This window comes from Cucurbita pepo, chromosome 14 (genome assembly GCF_057944985.1).
Source record: "Cucurbita pepo subsp. pepo isolate OVF chromosome 14, ASM5794498v1, whole genome shotgun sequence".
Lineage (NCBI taxonomy): Eukaryota > Viridiplantae > Streptophyta > Magnoliopsida > Cucurbitales > Cucurbitaceae > Cucurbita > Cucurbita pepo.
Genome location: NC_141811.1, coordinates 4,022,750 through 4,036,642, shown reverse-complemented (window position 1 = coordinate 4,036,642; position 13,893 = coordinate 4,022,750). Strand labels below are relative to the sequence as shown.

Genomic DNA, 13,893 nt, shown 5'->3' with positions numbered 1-13,893 from the left:
CCTTCTATCTAAATGCTATGCAAATAAAATAATTTAATTTTTTAATCAATAAATAAATAAATAAAACATATAAATAACCTTGGTCCCGGCGGGGCTCGAACCCGCGACCTTCGGCTCATAAGACCAACGCTCTAACCAACTGAGCTACGGGACCTTATTTGATATTGGTTCATCAGATAAATATTTCAATGTTTTAATTATTATATTGTTTTATTAAGTTTTAAATAGTATTTAATACCTAAAATCTCAAGCGATAATTAACTTTGTGAACAAAATTTTATCGCATGTTTCTATATTTTTTTTCATGAAAATTTGTTATTTATTTATTTTTAAAAAATAATATTAATTGACCAATTACAGATTAATTTGAGATATAAAAAAATAAAAAATAAAAAGGAGTAAAAAATATTAATTGATTGATTTATTTTAGGCATTAAAGGATAACTAATTTTTGTTTCATTAATTGGTGAAAAGAAAATGATATATAATCTTACCTAATTATTGAAGGAGAAAGGACGAGAGTGCAAGTGGGCACGTGTACAAAAATAATAAAATATAATAAACACTAATATCAATTGGTCCCGGCGGGGTTCGAACCCGCGACCTTCGGCTCATAAGACCAACGCTCTAACCAACTGAGCTACGGGACCATGTTTGATTGTGACATATCATTTATTTAAAATCAATAATTTGTTTAATTCAGTTATTTTTTAAAATTTCCGAATTTATTCTAGAAAATGACCATTTATGTTTTTATTATTATATTATTTTATTAAAGTTTAAATAATATTTTAGTAAAAATATAAATTCGTACCCTAAACTTAATGCATGATTTTTATACGTAAGTATCTTCCTCTATTTGTTTCGACTTATTTATAAATATTTATTTTTTATAAATATCATTTAAGTGATTTATTATTGAGTCGAAATAAAATTAAAGTGGGAATAGTTAAAACTTCGTTATAACATGTATCGAGTTTCTAACGTCTCTTAACCTAATTAAAACTAACCCACAAATAAATCATACAATTATGCATTAAAATTGTTAATTGATTTGAATTTTGTTTAGAGTAATATATGATCAGAGATGAACAATAGAAAAAATTTCAAGGATTTGGGCGGGAAGAAATCGAAGAATCTTATTTATAGAGTTGATTCAACTTCCCGAGATCATGCTATGAGGGTCTTGCACATTCTCCTCCCGAACCGATATGAAATCTCACAACTGGTTAATAACATGATCATTCAAGGACTCGAAGTTCATCAAATGTACATAGTCGAACAATGCGCCTTCATTACCAAGTCAGTACAGAAGATGATAAAGAAAGAAGTCTGTACAAAGTTTTATAAATACAACAGGATCCATGTTCTGGAAGCCAACAAATAAATGAGCTGGACACTTACTTTTTAAGTCATATATATATATTTATATGCAAATTCATATACAAAAGTCATCAAAAGATCAGCTAACTGCAGTGATAGATAGATGGGTTGTAAGGAACAGCATACAGAGGTTCTTGATTTTAACTGCTCTGATAGTCATCGTTCCTTCCGATCGGTCGCCACTGCTTCCGATTTGCAGATGGGACAGACATTCTTGACAAGCAGCCACTTCTTTAAGCAGCTTGCGTGGTACTCGTGCCCGCAATCGAGCGTTCCAACTTTCTCGCGGTTCTTATAGTGATCCTGTAAAACCAATGAGGATCATCAAACTTGCAAGATGAAACTCAAAACCAGAGATGTACAGAAGATAAAAGACACTTTAATCTTTTACCTGGCAAATGATACAGTAATCTGCGTCCTGATCTAAACTTGAACCCTGCTCGTTCTCGTCCTCGTCGTCCTCCAGATTAACAACTATTGTAGGTGCTATGTAGCTCCTCGTCTTTAATTGAGTTTTGATGATTTCCTCTGTTAATCCAGTGCTGACGTTACCGATTCGCTCTCCTAAAGCGAGAAGTTCCTGCATAAGCCCTTTTGTAAGTCAATGCTTGCTTCATATAAATGATTAAAACCACCAATAGATTGGTTATCCCTGTGTTTGATTAAACCCAAGCCATCTCCATATAAAATCAACAAATCAAGTCATTCTAGCAGCTCAGCTCAGAAACAGGATCCAGTGTTTTCAACGCACTCGCCTCGACTAAATTAACTATTCATGTCAAGTCATTCTATCAGCTCAGAAACAAGATCCAGTGTTTTCAACGCACTCGTCTCGACTAAATTAACTATTCATGTCAAGTCATTCTATCAGCTCAGAAACAAGATCCAGTGTTTTCAACGCACTTGCCTCGACTAAATTAATTATTCATGTCAAGTCATTCTATCAGCTCAGAAACAAGATCCAGTGTTTTCAACGCACTCGCCTCGACTAAATTAACTATTCATGTCAAGTTTGACAACTAAAACAAATAATTGAAAGTTGAAAGGCAATAACAAACAATTTTTCTGAGTTCAGAACATTCAAGGTTGGGGAGTTAAACCTCTGACTTCTTCATTATCTATACATGTCTTAACCAACTGAGATATACTTAAAATTGGAGAAAGTTTGAAGACTAATGAAAAATATGTAAAAAAAATAAAAGATATACCTATTTTCAAATAACGTGAGATGTTCGTAGATCATATATTCAAATAACCTTTGTAAAATGTTTGGCCTTAGTTACACCTATGCTTAAATAACTACATATGCCTAGTTATGTGACATCTTAACACAAGAATTTTGAGCTAGAAGATGAAACAAGTAATTTATCTAAATTCTAGCTTAAGGATGAAACAAGTATGAAGTGTCAAAGTGTTCAGTGTGTGTCGAAAATTACGATCAATAACTTACCTCATAAGACATATCCTCTATATCCAATCGCATGTCCCTGTGATGGTCTACGGAATTTCCGACTTCGTATAAGTCTGGAATCTCCAGTAATGCAACTTCCTGTAGGTACCCGTTTGCTCATTCATAAGCTACTAATGACTAAAGAAAGACAAGCTATTAAGAAGAAAAACGTGTTATACGAGGGAAGAAGTATTACATCAGCCTGCAAGAATCTCAACTGAGAAATGTTATGAGGTCTAGTTGTAGTGTCGGGAGCAACACCGGCTCGGGGAAGCCGGTGCAGCCCATGACCAGTAGGTGCAACTACTCCAGGTTGCCTACGCCCGATCTCCAGATTATGAGGATTCATAGTTCCATATGAAGAATTCAAGGGAAATCCATATAAAGCTGCTGTCACTTGTGGGTAGGACTGGAAATTGTGGCCTCTAATTCTTTGCACAACTGCAGATGGGTGATTGTGAATGTGGTGGCCATGGTTAATGGAAGGATGTTGGATATTTCTAGAATTCCTGTTCCCCGCTGTTTCGTGATATCTATGCACGCCGACGTTCATGGTTTCCAGCAAACCTCCATTCGTATTCGTTCCTGTCGAATATTATAACAGAAGGCTTACATAAGAGAGGTTTTTCACAATTCAGTAATGTATACATATGCCATTTTAGCTTGGCTCAGTGTCCCAGCAATTATTTACACAATCAAAAGCCATCACATGATACGTAAATTTTTTAATATATGATCCTAAAGTTCATAACAATTGGAGGTTGAGGTGTAGTTTGAGAATGCTGTTAACATTAACGCAGACAGGGTCGTAATTAGAACCAAAAATAGATATAAGAAAGGATACCGTGCATGAACGGTGCAGTAGACGTCTGATTCCAAGAAGAAGCACTTCCATTGCCACAATTAGCCTGCAAGTGTTGGTCTAACCAGAAAGTAGAATTTGCAGGCTGAAGGTATTGACCCCTATTATTTCCAAGAGTTGAAAGATTGTGGTCTGGAGGTAGAACAGGGTCATGCCTAGTTCCACTTGATCCAACTCTAACGCTACTCCGAGGTCCACTCCATCTACTCTGAGGCAAGGGGAAAGATGATGCTTCCACCATAGCAACCTCGTCAGGATGCCTTGAATTCGACAAATGCACTGAAGAACTAGAGCTGGCCAGACCGTTCAAGTGTTGAACGTTCCCAGGACTCCCTTCTGTAATTTTTCTCTTGCGTGGATCGCTAACTTCATCTACAGAATACGAATTCCTACCATAGCCATCAGAAGAAGTTTGAATAACCCCATAATTGCTAGAGGATGGCAAATGGTCGTTCACGTTATGATTTAGGGGTGCAGGTAATAACCCGTTACTCGATGGCAGAGTAACATAAGAGTAATAATAATTTCCAGGAGCTGGAGTGCTTAAACCTAAACTATGATGATGTTGAACACTACTGTACTGATTTAAACCATGTAACATTGAGCCATCATAAGGATCGGGAAGATAATGCGCCTCGGGATTCGGTGCATTCCCTGAAGCTGTAACCATGGAATGCATACTATGCTGAGGGAGGTTAGATATGCCTGGCAGAATGACAGATGGTTCGGCATGAAGATAATTCTGACCTAGTCGGTCCATTTCTAAATCGACCATCGGACTAGTGTGTGGTATTCTCTGCCTCATGTTGATAATGAAATTAAAAGATATAGGAAAGTTATCTGCTCATGAAAGAAAGAAAAATTCATTATGAGAAAACTGGACAACTTAGTATTAAAATGCATATCTTCACATTTGACGTCTAGAGAGTCGAAAAATGTTTAATATCCCAGACAGGCGTTCCCGAAGTAGAAGGAAAATATTTCATATTTAGACGACTGAAAGACGATTTAACTGATGCAAATGCATTTTTTCAATAAATGAGAAGATTATTAGAAGAAACATTATATTTCAAAACTTTCAAACAACCCTAAAGAATATAGATGGAAAGTAAAGTCTGAAATCAATAACTACTTCTGTCTAATAGTTTAATACTTAATTACCGGTGCTTACGTAGCAAAATGTGAGTTGAAATTTCATTAACTATAACTTGTACAATATACTTGATATTTAGAAAAATTTAGTGGAACAGGGTAACAACTCAAGCCCACCGCTAGCAGATATTGTTCTCTTTAAGCTTTTTGTTCTAGGCTACCCTTCAAGGTTTTAAAACGCGTATATTAGGGAGAGGTTTCCACAACCTTATAAGGAATGCTTCGTTCCTCTCTCCAACCGATGTGGGATCATACCCGTGTACTCGCTGGCACAACGCCCACTGTTTGGCTCTAATACCATTTGTAACAACCCAAGCCCACCGCTAGCAGATATTGTCCTCTTTGGGTTATCCCTTCCAGGGTTCCCCTCACGGTTTTAAAATGAGTCCGCTAGGGAGAGGTTTCCATACCCTTATAATGAATGCTTCAACGCCCAGTGTCTGGCTCTAATACCATTTGTAACAACCCAAGCCCACCACTAGCAAATATTGTCCTCTTTGGGTTTTCCCTTCCAGGATTCCTCTCAAAGTTTTAAAATGAGTCCGTTAGGGAGAGGTTTCCACACCCTTATAATGAATGTTTCGTTCCCCTCTCCAACTGATGTGGGGTCTCACAGTCATTTTAAGAACTAATAAAATGAACTAATATTAACGCCCATAAACCCGGATTAAATGTTAAAGTCAAGTAAAATTGTCTGTTGTAAAAGTTATTAGTTCATAAACATATAAAAGTTAAGCTGTAGAGGCAAACACACATCTACTGCTAAAAAACCTAAGGGTGAATGAGATGGAAAATATAGCAAAAAACAGGACAGAAATCAAGGGATAACTGGGCAAGCAGATCTATTATTTGTAACAAAAATGTAGAAGACATGTATGATAGCTACACCAAAAAGAACGTTTTCGAAAATAAAGAATTGAAGGATGCTTGTCTCGTAAACCAGAAAAAAAAAAACAAATAACAAAAACAAAACTTAACTACGGATGGAATATAAAAGCAGAAAATAGAAGATATCGAGGGCAAAGGAAAATTATCGACTAACGAACACTCCCTTTCTAATCTGAGGAAGAAGAAGTGAATAAGAAGGTAGAACTGACATCGTTATTCATGTTTGTTCGAATTTTCCTAACAGAGAACGAATAATTCCATTACAACTCCCAGGAGCAGGACCGAGCGCCCACTTTTCCAATAGTAAACGCAACCCATTGCAGAATATCAGAACAATACCAAATGACAGTAAAAAGAAGGGAAAAAAAACACCTCCTCTTACTAAAACCTTGGAGCCTAAATTCGACATTGAACCACAAAACCATAGTTGAAAGTCGTACCCACCCATTCAAACATATGGTACACGTACAACGTCTACCGAGTAGCCACCAGCCACATTAAGAAACTCCAGAAATAACCTTCGAGTTTAAACGCTAAGGTATCCAAACTAAGCATACACATAAACTTAATCCACCTATTCAAACTCCTGCAGAGAATCTGATAGCATAGATATTCCCCTCTACAGCCAAGCATTCTATGATCGCTCGACGAAACTCATAACACCGAGATTAACGTGTCAGTGATCATGATTCAAAAAAGAATCAATCAGAAACAAAAATAAACAGTAATGAAAAACATCCTTAAGCAAAACTTTACTTCGGTGAAGGTATTTTGTTCAGTAAATCTGAGCTTTCTCTTCAATTAACCTACCTCCTTCATATCCAGATTCAAATCATCCATACGAACACAAACCACCACATATGGGAAACAATCAAACTTAAAGATGTCAAGGCCGGTAAGAAGAACCATAAAAAATTAATTAACGAACAGTTCAATCCATTTACTGCTAAATCAGTGCCCTACCAGTAGTCTCACGATGAACATGCTGCTAATAAACTCAAAATTTTCTTCATAAAAAATTCCAGATACTCCCTCAGTTCATAACCATATCGTAGTTTAGGGAGAAAAAAAAAAAAAACCAGAAGAAGATAGATCGCGAAGTTCTACGAATTTCTTCGCGAATCTTCAAAGGCTCGCAACAGTCCAACAAGAAAAAAAAAAAAAATCCAAGACGATTAGGGCCGATAATTAGGTACCTTGGAGTCATGAACAAATTTTGTGATCAAACGCGTCTGAACTTCAAAAACGATTGAACCGATGAAATACCCATACAAATTTATCACCGATGCCTGAAAAAATCATAGAAAATACTGGATTTCATTACCAAAAAAAGAGACGTAATGAATCAAACATCGAAAATCCACAAAAAAAAAAAAAAAAAAAAAAAAAAATCCATTACATTAGCGATGGGGAAGAACCCTAAAGCTCAAAATTACTCAAAATTACTCAAAATTAAGAACAATCAGCAGCAGTTGTTACAAATCAAAATCAGAAATGATAAATTCCATTACAAAAGGGAACTGAGCAGAGGCAAGAATGAATTTTTATTTTTTATTTTTCCTTTTTGAGGAGAGAGAAATGATGAATGTCCTTGTCTTTTAATCGCTCGTTCTCCTCTAATTTCTGTGCATTACATTATAACGAACCCTTTCTTTTCTCTCTCTCTTTTTTTTCAACTTTTTTTCCCTTTTCTTTAACCGTTAAATTGTTGGGTCCGTGAGCTTCCTGTTTCTTTCCTCTAAAAACAAAAATAAATAAATATATATATAAGGAATCAATACAAGGGAAATAAGACTCGAATTATCTTGTTGATCGAATATCTCAAGGCAAGAACATTGTTTGAGATTCGAATCACTCCACAAGCAAGATTGATCATTTCTAGCTTGAATGATTCTTGTTGATCAAATATCTCAACGCAAGAACACTTGTTTGAGATTCGAATCACTCCACAAGCAAGATTGATCATGTCGAGCTTGAATGATTCTACATGCCACCTAAACTACATAGAATTGCAAAGAAACTTAGTCATTAGCTAAAGAATAGCACAAATGCTTCTTTTACTATATATATTTTATAAGTCTTCTTACAAATACAACATACATGGCTTTATATAGCCTCAAAATGAAACTACTACACGCATTCCCAAGAGTTGTAACATTCATACTTAATGACCATAATTAAATGTAATTGTAACCTAAAGGAAATTAAAAGTCTTAAAATACATTAATGAAATATAATAACTCTAAATTAGTCTAAACTCTAATCTACCCAAAATTTAAAACATAAAACTTCATTCTTTTTCAATGTGGCGTGAATTGAAATATCTTTCGATAATTTCAACAATATTTTCTTCACATCTTCATTGAAATATATATATATATATATATATATGTGTGTGTGTGTGTGTGTATATGTGTGCGCGTGTGCGTGTGCGTGTGTGTGTGTGACACTCTAGATACGATGTTCAAATAAGTGTAATTAAGAATATTTTTAAAAATTTGATAATTACGTGTAATTAGCTTGAAACAATTATAGTTAGGCGACATTCTTTGAGTAGGGGTATACACGGGCTGGTTGGGTTGGTGACCCGAGCCACCCATATAAAGTTCACAACCTCACCCATCACTGAGAGTTATGTATGTTTAGCTCGAAACAATCTTAATTCAACGACGTCCTTCTAGTGAGGGTATACATGAGTTGGTCAGGTTGGTGACTCAAGTTGCCCGAATAAAGCTTATAACCCTGTTCAACCAAAAGTTGAGCAGAGCTATTTTTTAAAATTATTAAAAAACTATATATGCTTTATTTTATTTCTGCCTTTAAATTAATATATATATATATATATATATATATATATATATATATATATATATATATATATTATTATTTAAAAAATAGAAATTATTTAATTTTATACGTTTATAAATGGTTTTATTGACACGTGTTTGAAGGTGTATATCGTTAGGGTTATCCAGATAAATATGGATGTTCGTGGACTTTTTTTCACGGACCAATTAATAATATTTGTTTAATTATTTTATATCGGTAATATATAAGTTAATTTAATAATTAAAAAAAGGTAATTTTGAGATAATTTAATTTATTCCTCAACCAATAAGAAGCACACACGTCACATTAACAAAATTGACAAGAAATAAAATGCCCTCTAGGGTTGAAGTCCATTATTTTTCTTAGTGGGATTAAATTAGGTATTAATTACGTGCCAATCATAACATGACACGTGTAATTGGTCAAAAGACCATCCAACCCCTGAAAAACTTTTATAGAGTTAATAATTATTGATCGAACCTAATAATTAATTAGTATTTTAATAATAAATATATTTTTTCTATGTGACCTAAAAATATGCGAGCTATCTCGTGATCTAAGTGAGCTACTTTATGACACGTGTTGTATTGTGATGAAGACGATATTACAAGACAAGGGTCTCGAGTATCTTCATTTAAGAATGAGTCTTCGAGAACAATATTGAAAGGTACAAGTGTTCTGACGGTTAATTATTTGTTAAAAAAAATACCTGAATCTTTAATTTTGTTTCATTAATACTTTTCAAAAAAATTAAAAAACACTCTTAAAAAATTTTAAGAATATTTTTTAAACTTAAATAAAATAAAAGATTATCTATTTCTATTATTATTTTTTTTTTTTTTTTGAGTTTTGAAAGTTTTTAAGTATTTTTTAAACAAAACCAGAATTCAAATTTATTTTTATTAATTAAACTTCAAAAATTACCTACAAATTATTTTTTATATTTAAAAAATTAAGAAACATATTATATTAGATATATATAATAAATAAGTAAATAAAAGATATCCAAAGGAATATTCTTTGAGTGCAAATGTTGGGAATTGGATCCATCACTATCCCTATGTAATGGTTTTTACTTCTTTGTGGGCCCATCTTTCCATTAAATTTATTTATTAATTAATATTATAAATAAATAAAAGTGAAATTTTTTAATTTCGGGTAAAGTAATTTTTTTATTGAATAATCTCTTGAAAAAATTTATCAGAGGGAAGACATAACGTGCTGAAATTATTCGTATTGGTCTATATGAATAGTCTTTACGATTAGAAATGACAAATATATCATATCCGGCATTATCAGGGCAATTAGTTGTTGAATATAAATTCTAATTCTGATATGAATTTTAGACATGTAACATTACAGTTTGATTTCGATTAAAAAATATATATAATTAAGTAAAATGTTTAAAAGTATTTTCAATTTTCAACATATGCCCAAACTACCCTCTTGCTTTTCATAACTTTGACACTCGACTCCATGGTCGTCCGCGTAATCCTTTTGACCATTTGACCAAAATTTCGGTCAAAATTGGAACTTTTTTAGGCTGGTCAAAAGTTTATTATTCCCAAACTACCCTCTTGCTTTATCATGTTTTGACGGTACAAGAATGTGTAGAGCTTTGTATGTTCAAACTCGTCGCAAAAAAGACGAGCAATAGATTTTTACCAAACAAAATCTCAATCGGCAAACTGAACCAAATTTTAAATTCTAAGAAAATTCAACCCAACCAAAAAAAAAAAAAAAAATCTAATGGATCGGGTAGTACGAGTTATTGGGTCATTTTGAACACTCCTACAAATAAAGAAAGAAAATTTAATCTAATCGAATCCAATTTGGGTTAAGTTGAAATGACTAAAAAAAATCTTTAACTTGCGAACTGAACCAAAATTTAGGTTCTACGAAAATTCAACCCAACCCGAACAATAAAATATCCAACCCGTTGGGTAGTTCGGGTTACTGGGTGATTTGTGAACAAAGAAAATGACAAAAACAAAAAATAAAGAACCTTTTCAACCTTCAAGTGATTTGACCACAACTCTTTACTGAACTACACACACATTCCTCATCTATCACCTTCTAACCTTCATAGTTCTAGGCTCCCTCCAATCTGTGACAAGCTCAATCAAAATTCCATTTCTCTAAAGTTTTCAGTCTCCTCCATAGCTTATTCCTCTGGTTTTCGAGGCGTATTCTTGTTGTCGTATATCGAACTAGTTTCCTGGGGATCGGGAATAGGTTTCCTCTTCTCAATATACCGATGAGGATCCACAGCTGCAAGAGCAGCCCTTTCCTGCTGCTCACGTTTGAGGTCTTGGGAGGGCTTGACCCAAAGGAAGTAGGCGAGGGTTCCAGCGACGACCCAAGAAGCGAGATTGGCGCCGCCTCTGAGACCGCCCATTGAATTGCCGATGAGGGACCTGACATTCCCTAATGATCTTTTCCAGCTGCTAGCCATTCTAGAGAGAGAGAGATACCAAACCAAAGAGGAACCAAGGAAGATTTCAGAAGTGAACTCCATTTCAATATACTTGATCTTCAGAAATATTTTGTGGACAATCATTTTACAAACTAATACCAATGCCCATAAACAAAGATTACAAGGTTAAAATTAGGTAAGCATATCCGGTGATAACTAAGTGTAACGTCTACTGCTAGTAGATATTGTCCTTTTTGAGATTTCCCTTTCGAGCTTCCTCTCAAGGTTTTTAAAACTCGTTTACTAGGAAGAGGTTTCCACACCCTTATAAAGAATGCTTCATTCTCCTCCCCAACTGATGTGGGAGCCCAGCGTCCTTGCTGGCACTCGTTCCTCTCTCCCATCGATGTGGGATCTCACAAACTAAAACTTTCTTACCAGTGGAAGAAGTAGAGAACAAGATGGTATAGAAGAGACAATAAACTGGCATGTATTCGATTGACATCGGTTGGAGAGGGGAACAAAGCATTACTAATAAGGGCTCTACCTAGTAGACACGTTTTAAAAACCTTGAGGGAAAGTCCTTGAAGGGAAAGCCCAAAGAGGACAATATTTGCTAGCGGTGGGCTTGGGCTGTTACAGACACGTTCGATGCTCGAGTTTTCCTAACAAGGAATGAATAATTCTATTTCAACCCCAGGTGCAGAGACAGAGAGTTCTCATTTCCATAGTAATAGCACCCCCTCTTTGCAGAATTTCAGATCAATAGCAAAATGACAGAGTAAAAAAGGAAGGAAACAAATATCTCCTCTTACTAAACCCTGAAAGCAGAAACGAACATTGGATTAAAAACGACTCTACCAATACCGAGAAGCCCCTGGCCATGAAAGAAACTCAAGAAATAATCTTTGAGTTTAAATACCAAGCTAACCAACCATGCATAAGCATTAACATAAACTTAGTCCACCCATTCTATGAGATCCCACATCGGTTGGGGAGGAAAACGAAGCATTCTTTATAAGGGTGTGAAAACCTCTCTTTAGCAGACACGTTTTAAAAAACCTTGAGGGAAAGCCCAAAGAGGACAATATCTGCTAGCGGCAGGATTAGGCCATTACAAATGGTATATGAGCCAAACACCGGGCGATGTGCCAGCAAGGAGGCTAAACCCCGAAGGGGATGGACACAAGGCGGTGTACCAACAAGGACGCTGGGCCCCAAAGAGGGGTGGATTGTGAGATCCCACATCAGTTGGGGAGGAGAACGAAACATTCTTTATAAAGGTATGGAAACCTCTCCCTAGCAGACACGTTTTAGAAACCTTGAGGGGAAACCCGAAAGGAAAAGTCCAAAGAAGACAATATTTGATAGCGGTGAGTTTGGGTCGTTACAAATTCAAACTCCGACAGACAATCTGATAGCACACATACTCCCCTCTAAAGCCAATTCTTAGAATTCAAGAACTCAGTTCTACAGCCTATACAGCCTATAGAACATATCCTTTTCAAGTAAGATCGTTCTACGGCCAAGCATTCTTTGATCTCTTGAGCAGAGTCATAGCACTGAGATGAATAAATGATCATGATACGAAACAAAAATCAAAGCAAAACTCTACTTGGTTAAGGTTTTTGTTCAGTAAACCTGAGCTTTCTCTTCTCTCAACCTGCCTCTTTCACAAGCAAACATTCAAACCCCAGCTATAAAATCCAGAATCCAATACTCCACACGAGCAAAAACCACTAGAAATGGGAATTTTCTAAGCAATCAAAGCACAAAAGATACAAATAATCATAGAAGAACATTTCAAATAAGACTAAAATCGTAACCAGAGCATTTAAGTAAACCTAGATCGCAGTTCTTCCCGAAATTCCTCCCTAATCTTCAACGGCTCCCACCAATCCAACAGGAAACAAATAAATTCCCAGGAAAATCTGAAGAAATACGAAAGGATAAAGAGAAAGCACTCTGAAACTAAATTCAAGTACCTTGAATTCATGAACAATTACGATTACAGCCGACAATTATCAGCGAAGCCTGCAAAAAATCAAATAGAAAAGTGAATTCCATTACGAAAATCGCACCAAAAAAAGGATCATAATTAAACACTGAAAATCGACAAAACCTTTTACATTTGCGATGAAAGAAAACCCTGAAGTTCGAAACCAAAATCAATCGAGACCAGAAACAACAAAAATTGTATAAAATGGATACATTTTTACCCTGAATTTTACCACCAGAAACTCTAAAATTAATGAACATACCACAAACATTAACATACCTATTAATTTCGTTCATATCACAAACCCTAATAGGATTTATTTTCCTGTTGTTCTTTGAACTCGTGTAGAATTGAGAGAGATTAATAATTTTGGTTTTTGACTTATTTTAAATGAAATGAAATTAAAAAAAATGGTTAAATATTAACTAAAAGTTTAAAATGATTTATTCGCGAAAATTAAGATTAAAAATGATATAACTGTAACTAGCTATAAAACAATTTGTTCCTTTATAATTGATTCCACTTTTGTTCCACGAGTTCGGGAACTAAGAGAACGAACAAAAGAATCAAGAACAGATACAACCGTCTTTATCATGAACAGTTTATCGTACCTCTATTTATGAACGAGCCAGCAAATTAGGTAATTGAGTCATAATACAAATAAATAACTGGTTTTGCATTGACGAGTTGGCGCCAAATTTAATTACATAGACAATTTATAGCGTGAGATCCCACGTTGGTTGGATAGAATAACGGAATATTCGTTATAATGGTGTGAAAACCTTTTCCTATTAAACACGTTTTAAAACCTGGAAGCTCAAAGATTGGGCTGTTACAAATGTTTTCAGAACCAGACATCGGACGGTCTGCCAGCTAGGATGTGAGCGAGAAGTAAAGTAATTTAAATAGATATT

At 34.9% G+C, this 13,893-nt stretch overlaps 2 protein-coding genes and 2 non-coding genes across 9 annotated transcripts; all 4 read right to left on the bottom strand.

Moving 5' to 3' along the window:
- Positions 1-80: 80 nt before the first annotated feature.
- TRNAI-UAU (transfer RNA isoleucine (anticodon UAU)) lies at positions 81-154 on the bottom strand. The gene has a single exon. It is a non-coding gene; the product is annotated as a tRNA-Ile (tRNA).
- A 422-nt stretch (positions 155-576) lies between these two features.
- Positions 577-650, bottom strand: TRNAI-UAU (transfer RNA isoleucine (anticodon UAU)). Its single transcript has one exon. It is a non-coding gene; the product is annotated as a tRNA-Ile (tRNA).
- Positions 651-1,274: 624 nt separating this feature from the next.
- LOC111810097 (putative E3 ubiquitin-protein ligase ZFP1) lies at positions 1,275-7,408 on the bottom strand. Its single transcript, XM_023696671.2, has 7 exons — positions 7,135-7,408; positions 6,932-7,024; positions 3,678-4,535; positions 3,030-3,418; positions 2,834-2,932; positions 1,775-1,963; positions 1,275-1,686 (listed from the first exon to the last, which is right to left on the bottom strand). The coding sequence occupies exons 3-7, from the start codon at positions 4,498-4,500 to the stop codon at positions 1,540-1,542; spliced, it is 1,647 nt and encodes a 548-aa protein (XP_023552439.2). The 5' UTR covers positions 4,501-4,535; positions 6,932-7,024; positions 7,135-7,408; the 3' UTR covers positions 1,275-1,539.
- A 3,004-nt stretch (positions 7,409-10,412) lies between these two features.
- Positions 10,413-13,366, bottom strand: LOC111809629 (uncharacterized). 6 transcript variants are annotated; one of them, XM_087117268.1, is made up of 4 exons: positions 13,259-13,350; positions 12,966-13,014; positions 12,825-12,859; positions 10,413-11,020 (listed from the first exon to the last, which is right to left on the bottom strand). In XM_087117268.1, exon 4 carries the CDS (start codon positions 11,017-11,019, stop codon positions 10,729-10,731), a length of 291 nt encoding a protein of 96 aa, XP_086973394.1. In that variant the 5' UTR covers position 11,020; positions 12,825-12,859; positions 12,966-13,014; positions 13,259-13,350; the 3' UTR covers positions 10,413-10,728. The 6 variants fall into 6 exon arrangements, with proteins under 6 accessions (XP_086973394.1, XP_086973393.1, XP_086973395.1 ...); XM_087117267.1 differs by lacking the exon at positions 13,259-13,350 and adding an exon at positions 13,103-13,238; XM_087117269.1 differs by lacking the exon at positions 13,259-13,350 and adding an exon at positions 13,110-13,177.
- Between the last annotated feature and the right edge of the window lie 527 nt (positions 13,367-13,893).